We start from the raw sequence: 27,156 nt of genomic DNA on the forward strand, positions 1-27,156 counted from the left end.
TTTTTTTTAGCCTATAACACCCCCTGCCACCCATGAGTGTCCACAAAAAATTGTTTTATTATATATAGATATTAAATAGTTTTAACTATTTTAATTTAATTTTATATCGAATAGTTTGTAATTTAAATTTTCAACTGTCCTTCTTTTCCGAGGAGGGGCATAATTAATTTACCGCGGTACCCTTTCATCAGTATCACCCCTTAATTGAGCCATAAGGTGGAATTCGGTTTTCGTCTTAAACGTTTGTTGAATTCTGTCAATTTTATTCAGATTGTATTCTAAGCAAAAATCCTAAAGCCGCTGAGAAGGAGAAATTTCAAATTATCAAAGAAGGAATAAACAAGAATATTTATGTCATTTATTCAATTTTGATGGAATTTATCACACCTAATATTTCCCGTTCAAGGGTGATTAAGTGACTTTATCGCCCTACAGCAGGGCGAAAAAGAAACTTTTTCACCCTGCTATTAAAATTTCAAATTTTATACCTAATTTTTCTCATTGTAGGGTGATAAAGTTACTTAATCACCCTACACCAGGGTGATTAAAAAACTTTATCGACCTGCTTTTAAATGATTTGAGTAAAATCGATAAACTATATATGCTATTGAAATGGGTATCATGCGTGCGAAAATTTTTTTGCTGTGATTTTTAATTTTACTACTTTGTTTCTACGTTCGGTGTAAAAATACTTTCATTTTGATCTGAAACAAACTAGAAAAAATAAAAATCCGGGCAAAAACTTTTTTGCACCTAATAATATTCCCTCAAACAAATATAAACATGTAGGATTACTTAAAGTAACACCTGCAGTTCCTTTAAAAAGCATAAAATCTAGGAAATGCTAAACCTATTGGACAAGGAGAGAAAGGACCGAGGGAAACAGTTTGAAAATTTCCAACATGGTTTCCAAGATCAGCTGGATAATATCACAGCAAAGCATATAAAGGTAAATACTCAACTTGGTTTCCAAGATCAGCTGGATAATATCACAGCAAAGCATATGACGGTAAATACTCAACTTGGTTTCCAAGATCAGCTAAATAGATTAAAATGAAACTTTTTACCTTATTTCTATAAAAAACCGTCGCTAGGGATTTTAAACAGTTAAAAGTTTGAAAATGTTGTTATTATGAAATTTTCTTAATACAGAGTCCAAATCTAAAGAATGAAAAGTTACAAATTAAATATTAAGTTTGGCTTAAATGCCGCTCTTGATAGACTTGTATTAAAACTTAGCTATGAGCTATACTTAAATATTTAACTCATCGAAATCGACGAGTTAGATATTCAAACCCAGATAAACTCTGCATTTTCGCATAATTTACTTTCAATTAATCTTGATTTTCTGCTAAATGATACAGTGTTTGCGTAACCCTAAATTAATTATTTTTCAAAAGTTTTAAGCTTTATCTATATTCTTGATAGTTTTAGACTTTTTTTGGTTCCTGATCTTTTCGCTAAGCTTTACTGTATATATAGAGTTTAACTTCGTGATGATTTAATTTAAGATAAAACTTTAAAAATGGATTATTTTATTGCAATTTGGGTTTAAAAGAAGAAATTAAACCTCCCTTATTGTCTTCATTTAATGCAATAATTGTAAAAGTTGTAAAATGTCTACAACTGAGAGTATAGAGTTTAGAATAGAAAGAACACTTTAAACTAGACAAAACGGAAATACAACTTTGTGACATTGTAGCTCCTTTGTATGAAAACAGCAAACTTATCCACTGACATATTTTAAATTCAAAACTTTTTTGTTCAGCTAAATAGCTCTTTTTACAAGAGGAGGTATGGTTAAAAATGTTCAAGATTTCAACTTTAAATAAACTTTACTTTAGTTTAATCTGTAAAGCGTGTTGTACAGGTCAGTATACTACAGAGCGTCCCATATCATATTAGATTATCTCTAATCTTTAACGACAAAATAAACCCTTAATACTCGAAGAACTTATCATTTTCCGCAAGAAAATTCTTATATAAGCCTTATGTTATTTTTCAAATTGATTTATTCTAATTAAATTTTCTTATTAGTCCCGAAAATCGCAATTTAGACCCGTTGACGGTCTAATATGATGTGGGACACCCTGTATGAGAGAGAGCGAAATAGGTTGTGAATAGGGATAGGCACGTTATGACTTTTTTGAAATTGTTCAGTTCCATTCATGAGCGAAGGTCTCCGTTCTTTTTTTCAATCGTTGTTCTCGTTCCATTTCGTTCCGTTCTTGTTGTTCCTAGTCGAAGAACAATTCATCCTGTTCCATTCCGTTCTTTTGGTGTTCTTAGTCGAAGAACGGTTTCATTCCCATTTCATTCTTAATTAGGACGTTCCGTTCTTAGTCAAGAACGACTCCAACCCTATTGTTTAAAAGGGGGGTTGTACAATTTGTAGATTTTAAAAAAATAATTAATTATAATAATTATTATTTCAATAATAACAAAAAGATATATAATTAAACTATAGAAAACAATTTCTTTCAACCTAACCCTCCCCTCCCTCAAGGGAGAGGGAGGGGGGTTTAGAGTGAAGGGGGGGGGGGTGTCAGATTATCGAATTAAAAAAATCTTTTAATCATTTCTAAATTATTTAGAACACATTCCTGAATTCAAGTTTTTGTTGTTGTATATTCTATCTTAATTCCATATTTTTAGTTGTATCTTTTAACAATTTTACCAGAATTCAAGTTTCTGTTGTATATTCTATCTTAATTCCATATTTTTAGTTGTATATTTTAACAATTTTACCAGAATTCAAGTTTCTGTTGTATATTCTATCTTAATTCCATATTTTTAGTTGTATATTTTAACAATTTTACCAGAATTCAAGTTTCTCTGAAAACTAAAAAGAAAAGAAAAATAAAACTCTAATTTAGAAAATATCTAATAAAGAGAAGAGTGTCCTTTTATCTATGATCCAATGTAGTGAAATGTTAAAAAAACAAAAGAGATCAGAAATAAAAAAAAATAAAAAATATGAAACACATTTTAAACAAAATTATTTATTATTTAAAAACAATATCTATATTTTATATTTGCTTGTTTAAACAGGGGTTTAAAGGATATCTAGTTACAAATAAAACATGACATGTAAAATTTAGAGGGTCACTTGAATTTATGCATGCAGGGAATAGGAATAAAAGGAATGGAAATTGCGCCGGTCTGTCATGAGAAAGCCAGTCGCACTGTTTTGCAGACGAGTTCGGTAAACCTTACACATACTCTTTTTGTACAGACACACACCATGACTACAGTCAAGGAAGTTGCAGAACATCGTTGTCAATTATAATTAAGCTTGAATAAAGACTAGTTTATTGTAAAATTTAATCAAATTATATTCTTTGCATGAAGATTTGGCTTATAGTGTTGACTTATATATATAAATAATATACTAAATGTATATTAAACTTATTTTTAAGTAAACAATTAACAATAAACAAATGTACTCTCCTAGACTGTACAAATACCGAGATTCGTGTGTACTGTATATACCTACAGTAGCTGGATATTTAGCTAGTTATAGATGGATTTAGCTAGGCATAGATGGATATTTATCTTGTTATAGATGAATATTTAGTTAGTTATAGATGGATATTTAGCTAGCTATAGATGGATATTTAGCTAGTTATAGATTGATATTTAGCTATTTATAGATGGATATTTAGCTAGTTATAGATGAATATTTAGCTAGTTATAGATGAATATGTAGCTATTTATAAATGGATATTTAGCTAGTTAAAGATGATTATTTATCTAGTTATAGATGGATATTTATCTATTTATAGATGGTAATTTAGCTAGTTATAGATGGATATTTAGCTAGTTATAGATGAATATGTAGCTATTTATAGATGGATATTTAGCTATTTATAGTTGGATATTTAGCTAGTTATAGATGAATAGTTGGCTAGTTATAGATACTCATTTTATATATGTTATAGATTAATATATAGCTAGTTATAGATGAATACTTTGCTAGGTATAGATGGATATTTAGCTAGTTATAGATGAATATATATCTATTTATAGATGGATATTTAGCTAAATATAGATGAATATGTAACTATTTATAGATGGATATTTAGCTAGTTATAGACTAATATTTATCTTGTTATTGAAGAATATTTAGCTAGTTATGAATGAATATTTATCTTGTTATTGATTAATGTTTAGCTAATTATAGATGAATATTTAGCTTGTTATAGATGAATATTTAGCTAATTATGGATGAATATTTAGCTAATTATAGATGGATATTTATCTTGTTATAGATGAATATTATCTAGTTATAGATGAAAATTTATCTATCTAGTTATAGATGAATATTTATCTATTTATAGATGAATATTTATCTTGTTATAGACGAAAATTATCTAGTTATAGATGAATATTTATCTAGTTATAGATGAATATTTATCTAGTTATAGATGGATATTTATCTTTTTATTGATGAATCTAGCTATAGATGAATATTTATCTAGTTACAGATGAATATTTATCTTGTTATAGATGAATATTTATCTAGTTACAGATGAAAATTATCTAGTTATAGATGATTATTTATCTAGTTATAGATGAATATTTATCTTGTTATAGATGAATATTTATCTAGTTACAGATGAATATATATTTAATGAAAATTTAGTTTATTGACGGCAGGAAAATCAAACAGGAAATTAAATTCCTGAATTCTCTCATTATTTATTTCAGGATTTTAACTTTTCAAATCCCAGTTTTTAGTGTAGTGTTCAGAAAAGTGTCACATTGCCGGTCACTCCCTTTAACTATCGCGATTTTACAAAGATCCAAGCTGCATCATTTTTTTTTAGACTGGGTCGACTCTGAAGTGTCGCAACTCATAGGCGTTTGCTTTTACCTAACTAACTCATTTATACTTTTTCAGCCATACGTTATAAAACTCTAAACACTTGATTTTTAGCATAATTTTTTATAAATTAGTTAAGAAAATTAATTTTTTGATTTTTTAGGATATTGAGGGACTGAGCCAAGGTCTGGAGTTAGAATCAGAAGAACGAGATAAGATGAGGTGAATATTGAATCTATATCTGTCTGTGTTGGGTTGTCAAATAGAACAATCCAATATTTAGAGATAATAATGTGAATCTGTGGTTTGGATGTTGGAAACCAACAGACATGCAAAATATAGATATATACTTATTAGTTATTACAAATTTACTTATATACCAGAGGCGTAGGAAGGGTTGGGGGCTGCACCACTGAAATCTATGGATTTCAGGAGATCCTGATTGGATTCCTGATTACAAAAGGAGATACAGATTTAAGGGGATAAGGGACACTTTAAGACGCATAGGGTAAAAACCACGGAGTATGGAATAGAGGGAAGATACAACTGACGCGGCCCGCCCTGCCCTATGATTATACATGGTTTGCAGACGGTATACTACATTTGTACAAGAAATGTTCAGAATAGGTCATTGTATACGGAGTAATTGTACATTAGACAAATATTTCTTATTCTATTTTATTCTCCTTGGTAAAAACAAATAAGAATACATCTGGGCAGGGCAGGACGGCTCGGGAAGTCAAGTGCTATAAAGTATGAGAGTACTTCTTAATATTAACCCCCCCCCCNAATATAAAAATATCTTATTTAACTTCTACAGAAAATAAATCCAGTTTTAACCAGATTTAAACTTTCATTTTTTGAAAATTCTTTAAAAAACATTGATTAAACTTTTTCTGAAAAGCTGAACAATTCAAAAGTTATGATCTCAAAACCAAAGAAAAAGAAAAAGGTTTATTCTGAGAGACCAAATTTCGAAAATATGAGCCAAGGAAAGTTGGCCAAGAAATCATTATTTATTAGATAGATAGTAAACAGATGATCCTTGTTAAAATTTTCCATTCTCCAACTTTAAAAAATGAATTTTTTGTTTAAACATTTTACAAAAAAGAACAAAGATTGTAGTTTTCTTTGTATTTATTAAGCAGCGTTGGAGCGAACGTTTTTTTTTTAAATACCAAAAACAATCTCTATATTTTACTAAAACTATGGCAAATTGCATTGCAACAATTAAAATTGTTAATAGGAAAAGGGGCGTGAAGCACTCTAAAAGCGCAGTAGTCATAAAAACATTTAATTTATCTCCGGCGAAATTAATATGATCGTTGGTTTGGTGTGGGCCTCATGCAGGATCTACAATAAAAATAAAAATTATCTTTAGTTCAGTTTGCTACATGGAATATTCAATTAAAATCAAAATTAACTTTTGTTTAGTGTGCTATAACATGGGATATTCAATTAAAATAAAAATTAACTTTTGTTTAGTGTGCTATTTCATGGGATATTCAATTAAAATAAAAATTAACTTTTGTTTAGTGCGCTATAACATGGGATATTCAATTAAAATCAAAATTAACTTTTGTTTAGTGCGCTATAACATGGGATATTCAATTAAAAGCAAAATTAACTTTTGTTTAGTGCGCTATAACATGGGATATTCGATTAAAATCAAAATTAACTTTTGTTTAGTGTGCTATAACATGGGATATTCAATTAAAATCAAAATTAACTTTTGTTTAGTGTGCTATAACATGGGATATTCGATTAAAATCAAAATTAACTTTTGTTTAGTGTGCTATAACATGGGATATTCAATTAAAATCAAAATTAACTTTGGTTCAGTGTGCTTCATGTAATATTCAATTAAAATCAAAATTATCCTTGGGTCAGTGTGCTACATGGGATATTCAATTAAAATCAAAATTATCCTTGGTTCAGTGTGCTACATGGGATATTCAATTAAAATCAAAATTATCCTTGGTTCAGTGTGCTACATGGGATCTTCAATCAAAATAAAAATTATCCTTGGTTCAGTGTGCTACATGGGATCTTCAATCAAAATAAAAACTATCCTTGGTTCAGTGTGCTACATTGGATATTCAATTAAAATCAAAATTAGCCTTGGTTCAGTGTGCTAATTGGGATATTCAATTAAAATCAAAATTATCCTTGGTTCAGTGTGCTACATTGGATCTTTAATCAAATTGACTTTGATCTTCTATTGGTCAGATGTTAATTAAAAGTTATTAATTTCAGAATTTGTAATTTATTGAAAAATTATAATTGGAATTATAAAGATATTATATTGGTTTCCTATGGACAAAAGACTGTTTTCCAAGAAAATTTACTCAATTTTGCAAAATATTGAAAATTATTCAATGCATTTACAATCAAACCTTCCCTGCGAAATTTTACTAAAAGTTCCTAAAGTCTCTAAGGCTGCAGGGTTATATAGAATAAATACAACTTTTTAAAAGTTTTTTCTGAACCCTTATTTGTTGGGTTTGAATACTTTATTCTGATATGTTCAGGTTGGGTTTGGATACTGTATTCTGATATGTTTAAGGTTGGGTTTGGATACTGTATTCTGATATGTTTAGGCTGGGTTTGGAACGTGAGATGGTTGAGCAAGGGAAGGATCTGTTGGAGGAACAGGAGAGGATTAAAGGAGAACTGGAAAACAGGATACAGAAGGAGGAACAGGAGAGAAAAAAGGAGAAAGAAGAGATTTATAAAGATTTTGAACAGGTATACCGTAGCATTTGTATTCCATCTTTTTCTAGTCAATCTGACGACAATTGCATAATTCTGCTTCATAAACATTTAGAAAATTGTTAGAACTAAATCTTTTAGATGTACATGGAAGCCTAATGCAAAGATGGTTTCCTTTTAAAGCTTAATCTTATCAAGTTTAAATTGATAAGCATGACTTTGTTTAATTAAACTGTTTATTTACATCTGCGGTTTCTCAAGAAAAGTGACTTGCGCATTTCTTAATTAAAGGAGAAAAAAGGCGTTGTAATCTTTCACATTTTTGATCAGATTAAGGTTTCAAAGGTACCGCTGTACCGTTGTACCATTTCAGCTAGACAAACGACCATATCTTCCACATTAATACTGGTGAAGGTTTTCAGGCTAACGTTGAATATGGAAAGCCCCTATTTAGAGAGAATGTCATTTTAAAATACAAAGACAGTTCTTTAAAATCCTTGAAAGTATGAGGTCCTGAACCTTTTTTATCAAAGTATATTATTTTATCATAAATTATTGCAACATATTGGTGTGATGGGTTTGTTGCTATGGCGGCTGAAAACTTGAACTATAAATCTTAAACACAAACTGTAAACTTTAAAACTCAACACAATCTTTTGGTTTTCTACATAACATAACAATAGCTCTAAGGACAGACATATTTTTTAAGTTTTTGCAATGACAGTACCAGCTCTTTATCTCCAGGGTGTCCTAAAAAACATGGGAATTCAGTGACGAATTGGATATCGTCTTTGTTATGTCATAGCATTATAATACTAATTTCAAAAGCCATAATATTTTTATGTCTGCTAGAATTTATTTTATGAAAAGGGTAAAAGACTGTAAAGATGTGTCTTTAATGTCTCCGCAAGATGAACAGTGAAGACGGACAAGATTACTCTGTTTGTATACTGTAATTTTCTTGTATTACTAAGTAACCGTATGCAGTCAAAACATAAACAAACAAAATGTGAACCAAACAGACGAAACTCTTACAGATTACAGCTTTCTCAGTAGGTATCACTATACTAAATCAAAAAATTATTTAAAAAGACGATATCGAATTCGTCACTGAATTCCCATGATTATTGGGACACCCTGTAATTAATAATAAGGCAGATACCAACATCGTCATTATTCAAGCTGCAGTAAAGCAGTTCAATTCTGAAAATTTAGAAATGCAAAAATTTCTTTACAGTAAACTCACAATATAACAACATCTGCAGTGATAACAAGAAAACTCTGGAATAGAAAGACGACTTTTAAACTCAAATTATGACTTTACATAGTTTGTCAAATAAGCACGGAAACAGAAGTTGGTCCGTTTAAAAAGACTTGATTTGTGATTTAATAAGTGTCTAGTAGAATTATTTGCTTTCTTACAACATTAAAAACACAAAAGTATTGCTACAAAGTCGTCTTCCTATTTCGGAGTTTTCTGGTCATGACTGTATGATTGCGTACTTGATCTGGACAAGGCCTTTATGAGGTTCGGTGTAAATCAATTTAATTGAAGAAATCTCGTTAGTATAACGTTTAAAATAAAATTTTTGCAGTTCATTTTTTAGTTTTCACACTTATATATAATTCCACAATTTGGTAAAAAAAAGAAATGTTGAAAGGTTCAGTTTATGACCATATTATATTCATAAATCTGCCTGGGGTCTTTGAGGTCTCAATTATGGGGTCTAACCAACGAGGTTATAGTGTATTGAGTGATGATGTATACGCTAATCCTGTACTAATTGTATAGGTTATAAACTATGCCGAGATCGTACTGCTTATTTGTTTATTATTAGTTGATTATGGCCTAACCTATAGTATATCAATAGTAGTAAACAGTTCTAAGTGTACAGTACAGCTCACTTAGCACACAGGTAGAGAACTATCATCCCCCCTGGGTCTAACCGCTTCAGCTGTTTTAACGTTTTTCAGTAAACACAAACAAATATGTTTTTGTAGGTTTGTAGGAATATAGACGAAAGAATAACGGGAGAAAAGGAGAAACTATGGGAGAAGATTAGAGAAAATGAAGACGACATGGATGATTATAAAAACAAAATGCAGCAAGGCAACAAATTTAAATGCATCAATTTTAATTACGAAAAAAATGACATATAAATATTAAAAAATATTTTTTTGTAAAATGTGAACACACGTAAACTTAAAATCCCTTACAAAAGAGCAAATACTATTGCGTTAGGAAACCACTTTATTAAAAAAAATTAAAAATATTAAATTTGAAAGAAACGGAAAAGTTGAACAATGCAATTATAGAAGAAAAAAAGGAGAGGGAGCAGGTAAAATTGTTGTAATAACTTTTTTCATTTACATTTATACGTCATTTCTTCCTTTTCTCGTATTTTTTTTTAAATTTTTTTTTATGCCAATATTCAATCCTATTTCATCTCTCCCAACAGTTTTGTTGTCATCTTGTTCGAGCCCTTTAACCATGCCCTGCTCTCATTCCAAATTATTTAACCATGTTCGTTCATTGTCATTCATTCATTTTTACCATGCTCCTTTTGTCATCCCATTCATACCCACTAGCCATGCTCTTTGTCATCCCATTCATACCCACTAACCATGCTCCTTTTTCATCCTATTTATAACCACTAACCATGCTCCTTTGTCATCCCATTTATAACCACTAACCATTCCCTGCTCTCATCCCATTCATATTGTCATCTAATATACACTTACCATATCCAATTGCGTTGTCATCCCCCACTCAGATCCCTCAAATATGCAGTTTATATCCCTCAACTATATACTGTTGTCATACAGTTTACATCCCTCAACCATGTACTGTTGTCATCCAGTTTATATCCCTCAACCATGCACTGTTGTCATCCAGTTTATATCCCTCAACTATGTACTGTTGTCATCCAGTTTATATCCCTCAACTATATACTATTGTCATCCACTTTATATCCCTCAACTATGTACTGTTTTCATCCAGTTTAAGTCCCTCAAACATGAACAGTTGTCATCCAATTCATACACTTTTACCAAGTCCTTCAACCATGTTTGTTGTCGACTCATCCATGTACTCTTTTTACATTCATTTATCCATCATTCAGTTCATGTCATCCAATCTAAATTCTGTCACCTGGATTCAAATTCATTCTCAACACAGTATCGATAATTTGAAATAGTTAACATTATTCTGGAATTCAGGAGAGAAATATTTGGAATATTTTTAGTTGTTAAATGTTAAAGGGGCTGTCCACTACTATGTAGCAATATTAAATAGTTGCATCATTGATTCACATCTTTACCCTTTATAACTTTATCTCAGGCACAAGGAGGAAAAAATGGTATTTTTTTAATATTTAAAACGTTTATAGGAATTACGTCAATTTCCTTTTTTTGTCCCTGCTGCATAGTTCCGCTAGTTGCTGAAATAAATAAACCACAATTGAAAATTATCAATTTTCAGATAAAAATATTTTTATCTTTGTAAAAGATCTTTGCCACAAACTATGATTTTTCAATCCCTATAGCTTTGGAACCCAATGTTCTTTAGACCCATTGATTTTTCAAACCATGCATGCTGTTCGATATATTAATCCAATTATTTTGAGTTTACGCCATGCTGGGGTTGGAAATATATGGATTATTTCATTTCATTTGTTTTGTTCTAAGGTTTATAGGGTACCAACTACCAGTATAAATCAGGCAAATGACTTTTTAAACGAAGCACAATAGATTCAGTAGATGTAAATATTTCCATTTACTGATAGCGCCGATTAAAGGATTCATAACTCTGATTGGATAATGAGATAGAAATAAAGATAGATGTTACCGCCATACCATTTCTATTGGTTCAGAATGACAACAAGCACATGACTGAACCCTGATTGGATGAGGCGTTAATGGAATCGGCATACTAGTGTGTGAGGATTATTTGAAATGAGGTGGTCAGTCCCTTTAAACTAAATTCGCAAACTTTTAAAAATTCCAGGTGGAAGTTGCAATATCATAATACACATTCTACACTCTACAGTCCTCGTCGTATACATTGAAACAATAAAGACGACTTTTGATTTCAATACTTGAGTTCTTCCAAGCTTTCGAACGGCATGGATGTACAGTGCACATTAACATGGAAACAGAGAGAATCTGTCAATCAACAGATTCTCTTTGTTTCCTTGTAAACCTTAATACTCGAAAAAAGCATGTTAGGAAATCAAACTTAAAGTAAAGTTGTCCTCGTTGTATTGATATAAACGCTTACCATTGTAGGATAAGGAGGAGGTTGAAGGGAAGCTGAATGCCCAAGAGGATGGGAATTTAACCGAACTAGAGGGAATCAAACTCATCCTAGCAGAACAAAATACAAATAGGAATCTTTGAGAAATATTTCAGATTATCCTGATTGATTGATTGATTTATTTCTTGGAATTTATTTGTAACTGTACCCTTGCTTAATGCAGATTTTAATTTTCCTTTTGAAGTATCTAGATACCTTTAAACTTGCATTTAATGCATATTATTCATCAAAAGGAGTTTTTCTGCTAACTATTTATTTTTCTCCAACTTGTAAAATATTAAAAAAGTGTTTGAAGAGAGACATGCAATCATTTAATATTTATTTCTTTTTTAAACGCAATAGATTAATTTCACAACTTATGTTTGCATGTAACTAATTCCTTTTACTGTACCCAAGATTGTTTAGCAAGGTTGGTGTGGTTGTTTACTCTTGAACTTACTGAACATCCTTCCTAACACTTTTAACTTTAACAATTAAATATCTTTTTTTATTTTCTTTCATTTTCCTCTTTTACATATAACATGATATCTAAAAATGATTGTTGAAACCATTTAAAGTTAAATTTCTTTTTCAACTTTTATTGTACCTCATGACATGTATAAACTTCAGCAATATCTTTTTTATTCTGCAAAAAGGATAGAAAGGTTCCATACAATGCTATTTAATAATAAAAAGTTTTATGTTAAGCTAGAGTTAATTGCAAATAAGATCAAAATCAAAACTCCCCTTATTAAAGGTAAGGCTGGGCAAAGTTTCGTTAACGAAACGGAGGTTTTCGAAAAATAACGGAAGAGTCCGATAACGAACGGCAAAAGCTGTTAATTTTTAAATCATTGACAAAACGGATTAGCCGTTTTTGAAAAAAAAACAGTTGAAAATGAAAACGAAACTGAGGGTTTTTTAAAAAACGGCAACTTTTGTTCTTTTTTCCTGCTAAAATTGCATGTACATTTTACGTATTTTCATGTTTTTAAATATCGTATTTTTTGAGGTAAACTTAGGAAATTTTTGAACAGCTAATGTCGTTTCTTGCAAAAAACCGGCAACATATCTTCCGATAATGCTGTTAATAAAATTGAGATCCTTAACTAACTGCAACTTTTTAAAATAACGGAAAATACCGTTAGCAAAACAAACATTCCTTTAAAACTAACGCTAACCTAAACTATTTCTTGTTTAATGGTTGGAACTAGGGTTTCCATTTTTCCGGAAAAAATTTCCATTTTGGAAATGGAATGATCCGGAAATTTGTTGCGTAAACCGGAATTCCGGGATAATTCCGGTATAAATGGAAACCGGAAATTTTCCGGTTTACGTCACGTAAACCGGAAAAATTTCCGTTTTACGGAATGGAAACCGTAAAAATTTCCGGTTTCCATTTCGTAAACTGGAAAAATTTCCGGTTTCCATTCATTAAACCGGAAATTTTTACGGTTTACGTAACGTAAACCGGAAAATTTCCGGTTTACGTCACGTAAACCGGAAAAATTTCCGTTTTACGGAATGGAAACCGTAAAATTTCCAGTTTCCATTTCGTAAACCGGAAAAATTTCCGGTTTCCGGTTGAATATTGATTATTGAGTATAATTTTTTCTACCGTCTGGCATCCATTCATATATTGTTAGTGTTACTAACTGGTGTTGTATTTACATATGTAAGACTTTAATGTAATTCTGGTACCAAATGTTCCGAAAACCAGAAATTTCCGGAACGATTTTCCGGAAAATTTCCGGAACGATATTCCGTAACAATCCGTAATTCCGGAACAACATTCCGGAAATTTCCGTTTTACGAAAAAAAAAATCGTTCCGGAATTCCGGTTTTCCCGAACCTTTTCCATAATGGAAATGGAAAAAATTTCCGGATATCATTTCCGTACGTAAACCGTAACCCGGAATTCCGGTGGAAACCCTAGTTGGAACTAACCGTTAACAAAACGGCTACAAGTGAGAACGTGCCCAGCCCTAATTAAAGACACACAGTGTTTTTTAAAATATTCTCAAGAGATCTGTGATTCAGGTCCAAGTTGGAAGCACAAATTGAATCTAGAATACTGCCAGGGCTGAGCCACCTTGAGGCTGGTTTAGAGAACCTGGAAACCAAGGTTGACCATGAAACCAGTCAGTTGAATCAGGGAATAGAACATACAAAAGCAAACATCCACGTGGAACTAAGTGCACTGGCGGACAAACTGCAAACTAGTAACAATCAGCTGATGGAACAATTGGATGCACAGAATACAGAAATGCGAGAAATAATTCAGACTGAGACAGAAGAAATGCGCGATAAACTAAACACCGAGAATGAGACGAGACGAGACGAAAATGAGGAAGCACGGAAAAAGTTAGAAGATGAAACCAGGGGTCTGCTTAACAAAATAGAAGATGAATCCAACATGTTGAAAACTTCTCTAGAAAATCAAGGAAAAGATATCTTTGAGAAAATCCAAACTGAAAACGATGCAAGAAAACAGGAGGCTGAAGAGATTAAGATGAGAATAGAGCAGGATAAACAGGAGTTGAAGGAGTATATGGAGAAAGACTCCAATGAGATTAAGGAGAACATTGCTCGAGAGAAGGAAGAGTTGAGAAGAAAAATGGAAGAGGAGGCAAATCTACTCAAGGAGAAGATGGAGAATGAGAACAAGGAGAGAACAGAGTCCAGCGAGCAGATGAAAAATGCACTGGAAGAGGAAAAAGCAAGGCTTGAAGCAAAGTTTAAACAGGATCAAGCAAGTCTTGAGGAAAAACTAGCTCAAGAAGCAGCAAAGCAAGCAGAGAAAGAAAGAGAATTACAAGAAAAACTTGAAAATTCCAAAGAAAAGGGAAGAAATGACCTTATTGAAATGTTTGAGAAGGTGAAAAAGGAACTGGAAGCAAGAAAGCGTGAAAGCGATGAACTCCGAAGAATGCTTGAAATAGAAAATGAAAAACGAATGCAGGAAGCAGAGAGAATAAAAGAAAGGTTAGAGAGAGAGAAACAGGAGCTTAGAGACTATTTAGGTAAAGCTCAATTTGTATCTGTAATGAACCAGATTTTTTTTATAAAAATGTTTGTTAACTTCTTTGTGTTTATTAGCTGAGGACAAAGAGTCTATTAAAAGAAGTATGGAGGAAGCAACCACCAATCTTCAAGATAAAATAATAAATGAAAATAGAGCAATCAGGTATTTTTTGTTGTTCTGTGAATTCAAATCCAATGAAACTTTTGTAATTATTTAATTCATTCTGATTTTTAAAAATCCTATTCTAACAGATTTTTAATTAAAAGTGCCCACATTAGATATCAAAGTTCAATATTAACGATACTTCACACAAAATTTCCGACTTAGATAATCTTGACTTTTCTTTAAAAAATGTAACGCTGTTTTATTATTATGTATTCTATTTTCAATATAGGGATAGTCTGGCTGAAGCTGAACAGATGAGAAAAGAAGAATCTAGAAAAATCCGCGAAAATGTTGAGAAGGAACGGGAAGAGCTTCAGAAGAAAATATTACAAGAGCAAGATGAACTTCAAAGAAGGATGGATGCTGTAAACCTAGAGCTCAGGTAGGCAAGGAACAGATGTCAAAGCATATCAATCAAAGAACTAGAGATGGGGAAGTTCGATTTTTTTTCATTTCGTTTATTCATTGTTTGTAAACGACGCATTAAGTTTTTTTTCAATCGTTCAAAAAATAATTTATTTTGTTCGTTCTCAAAACTATTGTTCATTTTCCATCTATTTCGTTTGCTTTCTCACTGAACGATTGTTCAGTAATATCGTTTGTTCAGTAGAATTTTTCAATAAAAACATTCAAACAGTAAAAAATTTTTGTGTTTTAAGAAAAATCGTTTGTTTAGTAAAAATTATCGTTTTTAAAAAGTTTGATCCAACTCAGTAAAAATCAATAGTTTTTTCCCAAATCTTTTGGTAAAAAAATGATTGTTTTTTTTCATGTTTGTTCAAATTATTTTAAAGCGTTCGTTGGTTTTTCGTTCCTTTTTATTAAATGATAATTTTCATTCCCCTGAACGATCGATTTCGTTTGTCCATCCTAACAACACCCTTTTTTACAAAAAGTTTCGTTTGTTCTCAAAAATTTTGTACGTTCAAAGAACCTAAAATATTTGAAATAAAAATGATATCTTACTTTACATGTTACACCATTTGCTTTATGTGCGAACCCTAAGATTCTTTTTCAACAATCTGATAAAAAACGGTTTAAAAAAACACAGTTCAAGCAAAATTAAAAAAATATATATGAACAAAGTATATCAAACTAACTAACAACAGTAAGACCAACAACATTTAGTATACGAAGGGGTCTCTGCAAATTCTTGAAAAGACTAATTTTGACGATGCAAATTCATGCATAATTTATTATATATTATATTTATTATATTTATATTTATATTTATCTGCAAGTTTATTGAAAGGAATTGCAAATTTTCTGTCAGTGCGTTTAATTTAAACTCAATTTAGTTTTGACAATATTTTGTGTGCAAAGATTTCTATCAATTAGTTTTTACAGCTCGAAACTTTGGAAAGAAATAACCAAATACATTTATATTTTAACTGTTTAGTTCTAATCAATCCTGTGTTTTAGAGTAAATTTAAATAATTTGATTGTTTGGAATTAAAAAAAAACATCAGAAAAAAATATGATCTTTAGTAAAAAAAAAACAATAAAGAAATAATAAACTTACCTCTTCGGTATCAACCAAAACAAAATGCCAATAAATGTCTTAAAACCAAATTTTTTTTTTAAATTTGTAAAAAATTGCCCTTTAAAAATAAAATTGGTTATCCCTATCCAACTATTTAACTAATTTAGATCTTTTTTTTTGTTAGAAAATGTGAAAAAAAAATTGTAAAAATCCTTCACTTGCAAGAAAAAAGAGAATTACTAAAACCAGAAGTGAAAACTTTTGAGCTGTGTTCCAGAATCGATTATAATATTATCTTGTTGTCCAAAGGATTTCATCCTTTTGTCCCAAGATTGGAACCTACTTCAGAGATAATATTATAATTAGGGTTTCCACGAAATGGCTAAATCTTTTGCGCAAATTTTTTTTTGCGAACTTTTGCGCCATTTTTGCTCATGAAACGCAATGAGTTTTGCGTGTTTTTGCGCTATTTTTTTTCGCAATTTGCGCAAAACCGGAAATATTTTTTGCGAAAGTTGCGCAGAAAACGATATTTTAGTTTTGCGCAATTTGTTTTTGTGCAATTTGCGCAAAACCGCAAGTTTTACGCAAAATGTAACTTTTCAGGCAAAGGGTCAAAAATTGATATTCTAAGCTTAGAATTAAACAACTGAAGATTTATTCCATACATATAAAAAATATTAACATACGAGTATGATAACGATTATACTACACTCAATTGGTTACTTCCAGTTACAAAAAGTTTAAATTAAGGGACCAAAATTAATGAAATAGAAATTAGAGAGTGTGAAACTTGGCAATATTTTAATCCTAATAATAATTTTAAGTGAATAAGGTGCGCGCCCGTGAGATTTAAACTCTTCTTACCTGTCATTGGTCAATTATGTAAAAGTGACCAATAGGAAGACATTCCAAAACAAGATTTTTTCAGAATTGAATTCTAAGAAACACACATCGTCACCAACCGTTTGATTTTTACGAAATTGCGGAATTGCGCAAAACTCTAGTTGCGGAATTGCGCAAAACTTGAGTTTCGCAAAAGCGGAATAGGGCAATTTTGCGCGAAATGATTTTTGCGAATGATTGCGCAAATTGTTGTTTTTTTCGCACAAAACTGATGCTCAAAGAAAGAAAAATTTTGCATCTCGTGCCGCAAAAATTGCGCAAAAGTTTTGCGAATGGAAACCCTAATTATAATTTAATTATAAGGTATCCTGAGATTTAATCCCCATAGATATCGAGATAAACATTATTTTAAACTCTAGTACTTTTTATGTTTAGAGCTCAAATATCTATGTTTAGAGCTCAAATATCTATGTTTAGAGCTCAAATATCCATGTTTAGAGCACAATTATCAATGTTTAGAGCTCAAATATCCATGTTTGGAGCACAAATATCCATGTTTAGAGCACATAAATCCATGTAAAGAGCACAAATATCCATGTTTAGAGCACAAATATCCAGCGAAACTGAGGGTTTGCGCGGAAAAATGTTGAACGATGAAACTGATTTAAGAAATCAAAATTCAGCTCTCCTCGAGAAATTGGAAAATGAAAAACTAGAATTAGAGGCTAAACTTAAAGGTGAGTTTTTAAACAGGCGCAAAAAAAGTTTTAAAATTAGAGAGTGTCGAGGAAAATTCACAATGGTGTTTTGTCTTTTATTATACCTATCATAAAAAAGGTAAAAATCGACCCACCCAAAAATAGATTTCTCCCTTAAAATTGAGCCACAAGCGAGTGCCTTCAATATTGAAAAAATTGGGTAATGAGATAAAAAGACTCTGTGAAAATACTTTCTAAACTTATTGAAATTTTGTGCAAATGTTTAAATTTTAAATTAGATGATTTTTTTTTATCCACGAATAGAATTAAATCAAATATTGAAATGTCCCGAAATGCATTTAATCAAATAAAATCAGGATTCCAGAGTCCGAATTTCATGAATTAGAGCCGCGTCTAAAATCCGCCAAAAAATTTGAGTCCCGTGCGGCTCAAATATGGTTTAAGCCGCGGCTCAAATTCTTTAAATTCGGCCTCAATTTAACTTTTATCAAGATTCAAGAGCAATCTATGTGTATATTCATTTTTGATTGCTCGGGTGTCTGTTAGTTTTTATCCAATATACGTAAAAACGGCTGAACCGACCAGACTAAAAAAATTGGAGGCAACTTACATAACCCCAAAGACAGTTTTATAAATGCTCACAATTTCCTAAAATTTATGATTTAGTAAAATTTTGAAAATCCACGAAAAAAAACAATAATCCTTTAAATTTTTTTATATTGTTTTTATTTTACAAAGAGAAAATAATCAAAAATTTAAAAAGAAGATGGGCACGAAAATATAAATAGTAATAAAGGAATAAAAATACATTAGGAACTTGCAACAAAAAAGCATGTAATCATGGACTAAAATTTTAGGAACTTGCACAAAAAAGCATGTAATCATGTACTGAAATTTACTGTCAAATTCTGTTCAATTCCATGATGGTATAAATTATAACTAAGTGCATATTTATGCTGAAAATGTAAAAAAAATTTTTTCCTGAAATCAATTCAGATCGTTTGCGCAGTTAATACCTTTCTAAACACTAATACATAGGAAATTTATGTCAGGTTTAGTTTTTAAAGTTTTTTTTTGCTGTAAACAATAACAGGTTTTTTTCTTTATATCTTTGCAACCCGATGTCAAAGACCTTTTATATTTCAAACTTCTGATGGATCCAATAGTCTTTGATTAAGATATCAAACTGATTGCATAGCTATAGGGAATAGAACATTTGAGTTTGAGGCAAAAACTCATTTCCTTTAACTGGCGTTCTTAGCTTTGCCATTATCCGTTTTAAACTTAAAAACAAGAAAAATTTTGTATGTATATCTGGTTCAGTAATTTTTGTATGTATATCTGGTTCAGTAATTTTTGTATGTATATCTGGTTCAGTAAATTTTGTATGTATATCCGGTTCAGTAATTTTTGTATGTTATTCGGTTCAGTAATTTTTTTATGTATATCTTGTTCATTAAATTTTGTATTTATATCTGGTTCAGTAAATTTTGTATGTATATCTGGTTCAGTAATTTTTGTATGTATATCTGGTTCATTAATTTTGTATGTATATCTGGTTCAGTAATTTTGTATGTATATCTGGTTAAGTAAATTTTGTATGTATATCTGGTTCAGTAAATTTTGTATGTATATCTGGTTCAGTAATTTATGTATGTATATCTGGTTCAGTAATTTTTGTATGTTTATCCGGTTCAGTAATTTTTGTATGTATATCTAGTTCAGTAATTTTTGTATGTATATCTGGTTCAGTAAATTTTGTATGTATATCCGGTTCAGTAAATTTTGTATGTATATCTAGTTCAGTAATTTTTTATGTATATCTGGTTCAGTAATTTATGTATGTATATCTGGTTCAGTAAATTTTGTATGTATATCTAGTTCAGTAATTTTTGTATGTATATCTGGTTCAACAATTTTGTATGTTTATCTGGTTCAGTAATTTTTGTATGTATATCTGGTTCAGTAAATTTTGTGGATGATTTTAAATCGTTTTTTCTTTCTTTCTACCTCTGAATTAAGTCATCATATGTATTATTTGTGTTTTTTCAAATCCATCATAACAGTTTTTATTTTTATTTCTGATGAAATCATCTAAAGGCAAACAGACACCCACCCAGACAAGAATAGTAGATATAAAGATACATGCTTGATTGTTTAATATTTAAGGATTTATTTTAAATCTGTTTAGCTGAAAGCCAAGCACTAGAGGAGAAACTATTAAATGAAGCACTGAAGAACGAAGAGAAGAAAAGAGAGTTAGAAGAACAGTTGGAAGAGGATAGAAGAAGACAAGAGGAAGACAAGAAAAGGGAACGAAGTAAACAAGAAGAAGAAAAAGAAAAAGAAAGAATAAAGAAACAAGAACAAGAACATGAGCTAGAAATAAGGAAATACTCTTTAAAATAAAAAAATAAATATCAGAAATTAAAAACATAATTTAATATTTATTATTAAAATAAACCATTCTTTTTAAAAAAATTTGGACCACCCAAATCTGACAAGTTTAAAAATTTTAAATTGTTGATTATAAATACTTGCTAATTTTTTACCCTAAGAAAAAAATATTTAAAAAAATTAAATCGAAAACGGTAGTTTTAGAAAAAACGTTTTGTATCGTTTTTGCATTTTTTTAGTGTAAGATAAGCAAATGTTTACAGAATATAGAATGTTAGAAGTTTACATTATTTCTGTGGCGTCCAAAATCCTCTAAAACTAAATCATTTGTAACAAGTGTTTCAAAATATATTAAAGGGTTTTGTAAAATAAGACTCCGACAAAATGAAGAAGAAAAGAACGAAATTCTTCAACTCTACGAGAGAATGAGAAGAGAAAACGAGGAGAGGAAAAAAGAATGTGAAAACCTAAGAGATCTTCTTTATAAGGTAGTCTCTCAAGAAAACTAGTTTTTCGCTCCGTAGAATTTTACAAATAAAATTATTAGTCACAATTAGGGTTGTTAATCGTTTTCAACAAAGATAAAAAACGATAATTTTTCGTTTCGTCAACCGTTTGTTTCCAAAATCGATTGAAACGACCGTTTTGAACGCCACAAATTTAATTTTGTAATCCCTATATCTTTGCAATCGGATATTTTAAGCTTTGTCTTCTGTTAGTCAAAGTTTGAAATATCGATTGTTATACCGCATAAAGTTTGCAAATAAATGGGGGTTTTAACCTAGACCTAAAGGGACTGTAAGCGAAATTTTAATGAAATCAAGCCATATAGTGTCTTTAATGGTGAGCAAAAAGTTTCTATGATTTATGTTCTTTGAGTCGAAACATAAAATGAGGAGCGTTTTATTAGGTGAATCAAGTTTTAAGAGAGGAGAAGGGGGGGCTGAGAAAGGGAAGAGAGAGAAAGGGGGTAAGGGGAATAGGGGTAGGAAAGTAACAGAAAAGGGGTATAGAAAAATAAAATTTTTAAAATATTAATATTTAGGAAAAAGAGAAGCTTTTTATTGACCTCTCAAGAGGAACCTCTGAGGTCAGAGACCTTCTAGAACGAGAACAGGATAACTTAAGGTTAGTGTACCCACGACTTCAAATAATATTAACATATCTCCGAATTCTGATAAAAATATACTTGATAACTTTGCAACCCGAGATGGAATTGANTGGAGTAAAATTAATTTAAATAAAAATTTAAATCTTAAGCCATAATTACAAATATGAGCTTATTTAGGTTACAACTAACTAATGCCTAGTGCAGCACCTGCTTCTTGTTATTCATTCATCCCGGATAACTGAAGTTCATTATGTCAAAGACAGATCCTTTCTCAGATCCTTTGCTGGATAATGTTGATCATAGTAGTGACCTCTAAACTCTGAAATAATATACTAGATAAATAAGGTCATATTTCTAAATGATCTCCAATAACAAGAAAATAAATCTACTGCATTAAAATGATTATGTTAATAACCTCCAAACTTCGAGTAATTATATGATAGTAAACAAAACAATCTTTAATGTTTGTTGTTTGTTGATTTTTTAAAATTAAATAAGGATAAAAACAAATTAACTAAATGATCCCAAAATTAATATTTTTATAAAACTAAGAAATGTTTATTATGAACAAAATATTGACATACAAAAGTTTTCGAATTCTGAAAGACATATAAATCAAAAAATGGAAAATGTGAATCATGTCGAGCCGAAAAAAAAACTCAAAAAACACTATTTATCTTTAACTTCTTATATTTTATGAAAAAAAATAATTCTAATTATCTGTCTGTTCTACAGTAATATTGCTTTTAATTTTCATTTGTCGATACACTTCATTTTCAATTTTAATTTATATTTTTCTCTGAAACTATTGTCATCTTTCAGAGGTTCCATTTCTGTTAAAATAAACCTTTATTTCAAACTTTGCCTAGATGAATATCTCTTCACATTTTTTCTTTAGTATTACTATACAATATTAAGTAGAGAGAGTAAAAGGGCTCTCTTACCCTCTCCCTTAAGGGAATATTAGCTCTAAACTTGGTTTCTAGCAAGGAGATATTGAATAGAAGGAGGGGGCGATAGGGATTCCGTACACTTTGCTGTGACGTTTTTAGACTGCCGAAGAACTAGTAAATAAACACAAGCATACTTTGCTATCCGGCCTTGAACAGATACGCCTTTTAAAGGGACTGTAAGCGTAATTTTAAGTAAACCTCGATTCAAATATGGAAACGCTCGAGATTCGTACAACGATATCCTCAAAGGGACTGTAAATGAGAAATGAAAGTGGGTATAGGATGAAACCTGAGAATCTCAAGCGATGAACGAAACTTATAAGACATCTATCTGATGTTCCTGTCTCGAGAAATTGACATAAAACTGTGTCCAATTTATACGAAAATTCATATATATGCAATTTTGTATAAAAGTTGTAGTATTAAACAGATCATATTCCACAAATACGAAACCAATCTGAAAACGACGATATCCCACAGAAACCTGAGAATCTCAGGTTTGCTCCTGTTATACTTATTAAATATTGAAATTACGATATTAGTCCCTTTTAAGGTTCTGTAGAAAAAGGAATATGAACAGTGTACACGTTTAGAAAATCTACATTGTTATTTTTAATCTTTCCAAAATAATAACGTTTACCTTTGATATTTCAAACTATGTTTTCTTCGAATAAAATCGCATAAAAAGGGATTAAGGTCGAATAAAAGCATGGAAAAAGGGATTAAGGTCGAATAAAAGCATGCAAAAAGGGATTAAGGTCGAATAAGTTTAAGAAAGGCATCAAATGAATATGATGACAAAATTAAATCTATTAAACTATATAATAGCTTTTTATAAGTAGGGTTTACAGATATAATACAGAACTTCCTTTCCTTAGGGTTAAAATCTGAAGAAACTTGGATGTAATTACTCTAGGCTTTACACCGCAGAATAAATACTTTTCCACAAATGTTGGGTAATTTAGACAAAATTTATTAAGCATTTAAACCCTTCTAATTAAACTTTCTCTTAGACAAATAGAGTCCATGAGCTTCATCTTCAACTAGTAACATAAAAGTTACTAAAAACCAATACGATGGCTAGAATTGAATCAGAATCTAGATTTTTCTTGTTTTAATCTTGCATCATGAATGATTACAATTTTTACAAATTGTAAATAATAAATAATATCATAATATGGACACGGTAAAAGGAATTGAGTTTTTGCCTCAAACTAAAATCTTCTGATTCCAATATCTTTGCAACCTTATGGTGCACACCTTTGATATTTCAAACTTAGATTATTTTATTTATAAGTATTTTATTTTGAAATATCTAAGGTCTACGGCATTGGGTTACAAAGAACTAAATATTATAAAATCAGATTTTGTGGCAAAAACTCAACTTCTTTAATACTTCAAAGTCAACCCTGTCTTAAAAATGAATGAGTTAGTTCATAGGCAGCTGAATCTATGTGAACTGTGCATGAAGTTTCTGTGTTCAGTCTTTTTTAACCTTTATATCAAAAACTGTATGATACCATCCAATACCTTTCCTTTGATGAAGTTTTTGGTTCAATATAATAGATTTCTTAAAATTACAAACAAGCTGTGAGCTGTAACCGATTTCTATAGAAGTCTATATTGAGCTTTACCAACAAATTCTTTAATGCACTTATTGATAGGGCTGACCATTATTATCAATTTAGTAATTTTTATTTTGTACGGTTGGGTAAATTAACGTAACCTTTGTTTTTTATCTAATAGTTAAAAATGTCAAGTTCCGTTCTTCACTGTAAAATAAGCAGAAGCAGAAGATCAACAGTTTTTTGAACATTAATATAACGACTTTGTGATCTCGCAGCTTATTTAGGTTAGATTTTACGCCGAAGTTCGAGCGAGAAAACCAAATTTAGTAGTTCTCAATAGCTCCTTATAACTGTCCGATAGTTTATTTTTATCTTAATTAAATTAAATTAACGTGACCTTTTGTTAAGTTTTAAACAACAGCTGTTCTCTCAATAGAATGAGAAGATCCAATTTTTGAGACAAGTTGGAGCGAGAAAAAAAACAAGTTTTTTTTGGTTACTTTTAAGAAAATTTAACCATTTTAGTTTAGTTCAAAGCTCTTCAATGAGAGGAATTAAAGACAATTTCACTCTTACTTGTATTTTTTTATTTATTCTAGAACAGTTTGTTTTGTCCTAGGAAAATTTGGTCTAGCCCTAAGAAATACTACGGAATATTTTGATATTTTTTAAAAACTTCATTTCGCACAGCCCTGAATGTTGAGCAAAGTTAACATATCTATAGAAGAACGCACAACGTTACACAACTCTACGTTTTGGAGTAAAATTAATTTAAATAAAAATTTAAATCTTAAGCCATAATTACAAATATGAGCTTATTTAGGTTACAACTAACTAATGCCTAGTGCAGCACCTGCTTCTTGTTATTCATTCATCCCCACCTGAGCCATAATTACAAATATGAGCTTATTTAGGTTACAACTAACTAATGCCTAGTGCAGCACCTGCTTCTTGTTATTCATTCATCCCCACCTATAAACTGAGAATATCCTATAAACTGAGAATATCCTATAAACTGAGAATATCCTATAAACTGAGAATATCCTATAAACTGAGAATATCCTATAAACTGAGAATATGTGTTAAAGGGAAAGGTTGGCAAGACATGATGCTGTATCCAGCTTGTTTAAAGAGGAACTACAAAAAAACAAGGAGGATGATCAGATTGGAAGATCTTTGTTGGACACACTCAAACAACAGGTTTACTTTAATATACACTTTTTTACCTGAGGCCAAATATTTTGGATTTTAGATTTATTATTATCATCATCTTTCGTTATCTATATCTTTCTATTGTTGATTTACTTTTATCATTAAAAACTTGATAAATGGGTGAACCCTATAAACCATAATGAACACTTGTATCACTCGGGCTGATCTTGCTTTCTATTTTTTCTTTATTTTAACTATTGAGTGTAGATAGACAATTTTTACCATGTTTTATAATTTTTTTTTTTTATAATTTTTGTATAAGAAAATGGTACGAGGCATAGTAAATAATTTCAAATGTTCATCTTTTTTCTCCTTTCTCCATCTGCATGTTCGCAGTTTCATTTTTTTCGTGCCTCCCTTTGCTCGTCCATTTATGGCGCTGCTTTTGAAAGAATGTTTACGAGTTGCTGTTTTTGTGCCATTTTAAGACAGTGCCGGATCACCCTTGAATAGATGTACTCCTCTCCGTTTTTCTTGTTTTGCTTAATTGTAATTGCAGACGAATTCACGTAGACTTACTAATGACTTCAAGAAAATGGAACTCTAAGACCCAATTGAATTGTGTCCTTCTGTCCTTTTTTCCGTCCGACATCTTATCATCAATCTTTATTAAAATACCAAAAGAGTCGCCAAAAAAAGTTGTAGCAAATGATCATGCTACGCATTTCAAATAAAATAAAAGTTTGTTTCTTTCGTTATTCTTTAATTTTTAATTGAGAATTGCTATGTCCAACGTGAACACTTTGATATTATAATGCGGCATAAAATTAGCTTTACCAAATTCAAAGTCAGGTGGTTTTATAGAAAGTTCAAACATTTCTACAACATTGTAATCACACAGTTGTTGTGTATATTGCAAGTTAAAATACTATTATTGGAAAAAAAGCTAAACTTCTGTATTATTTAAATCAAAAATGTATTCTTTAGTTTAATTTGTTCGTTTATTGTTTATTAACAATCCATTTTATTAGTTTTTTTTCAGTCGGTTTTAGAATTATCTTACATTTTCAGTTAGATCGCTTGTTCTATAAAATTGTTAAATTAAGGAGATCGTTTGCTTTGTAAAACGGTTCGTTTAGTAATAAAAACGATATTTTTGTTTTACAAGTTGTTCGTAAAATATTGTTCTTTTCGTAAAAACTATCGCTTTTTCAGAATTTATTAAAATTCCTCCAATGAGTAAGGAAACCAATTGTTTTAAGTTTGTCCAAAATATTAGTTAGTTCAGAAAAAAAGGTTTTTTTTATGTTCTTTAAAACATTTAAGCTATAACTCGGTCGATATCTTCTTCGGAATTTCTTGAGAATGATTCTGAAGAATTGGAGAATGATTCACGGAAATTTTCGGAGAATTTCTCCACTTTTGTTTACTGGAACATTGAAAATGTGAAGATTCTATTTATATAAACTGTAATGTACCATGATTTAAAACAAGTACTCAAATTATGCATTTATAAAGGTATCAGAGATGTATTCCGCAGTTTCCAAGCAATTCTCTGTGTACTTTAATGCTTACAGAGATGAACCCTATAATTCAGGTAAATTCTTTGTTTTTAATCACAGTTGCATGCAGGTAAAAAACACATTGGATTTCCGAGATAAGCTAAATTCACAAACTTTTCTTACAGCATGTCTGATTCACAACAGTATCATACAATCTGCTGTCTGCTCAAGGATTATATATTTATTTTAAAGCAGTAAAGGCATCCCTACTTTGTCAAATGTTTAAAGATGCATCAATGGAAAATTGATCGACATTGGATTAATGCAGCAGATACAATGAAGGCACTGTTAACCAGAAAACTTGCTCCTGGTACACTAGACAGGCTGGTACTAGTGAACGCTGA

General features: G+C 30.5%; 1 protein-coding gene across 1 annotated transcript in view; it reads left to right on the forward strand.

The window, feature by feature from the left end:
* LOC111696030 (trichohyalin) overlaps window positions 1-26,955 on the forward strand; it is a gene marked incomplete at its 3' end in the record, with an annotated part of 31,147 nt that extends 4,192 nt beyond the window's left edge. The window contains exons 5-19 of the mRNA XM_023465547.1: window positions 839-949; window positions 4,989-5,047; window positions 7,426-7,573; window positions 9,539-9,647; window positions 9,824-9,876; window positions 11,825-11,925; window positions 13,872-14,854; window positions 14,931-15,018; window positions 15,251-15,403; window positions 17,954-18,087; window positions 20,261-20,454; window positions 20,835-20,954; window positions 21,512-21,594; window positions 25,187-25,298; window positions 26,769-26,955. Coding sequence (XP_023321315.1) covers window positions 839-949; window positions 4,989-5,047; window positions 7,426-7,573; window positions 9,539-9,647; window positions 9,824-9,876; window positions 11,825-11,925; window positions 13,872-14,854; window positions 14,931-15,018; window positions 15,251-15,403; window positions 17,954-18,087; window positions 20,261-20,454; window positions 20,835-20,954; window positions 21,512-21,594; window positions 25,187-25,298; window positions 26,769-26,955 — 2,635 coding nt within the window. The remainder of the gene's footprint in view (window positions 1-838; window positions 950-4,988; window positions 5,048-7,425; window positions 7,574-9,538; window positions 9,648-9,823; window positions 9,877-11,824; window positions 11,926-13,871; window positions 14,855-14,930; window positions 15,019-15,250; window positions 15,404-17,953; window positions 18,088-20,260; window positions 20,455-20,834; window positions 20,955-21,511; window positions 21,595-25,186; window positions 25,299-26,768) is intronic.
* Between the last annotated feature and the right edge of the window lie 201 nt (window positions 26,956-27,156).

The sequence above is a fragment of the Eurytemora carolleeae genome, unplaced genomic scaffold (assembly GCF_000591075.1).
Source record: "Eurytemora carolleeae unplaced genomic scaffold, Eaff_2.0 scaffold246, whole genome shotgun sequence".
NCBI lineage: Eukaryota > Metazoa > Arthropoda > Copepoda > Calanoida > Temoridae > Eurytemora > Eurytemora carolleeae.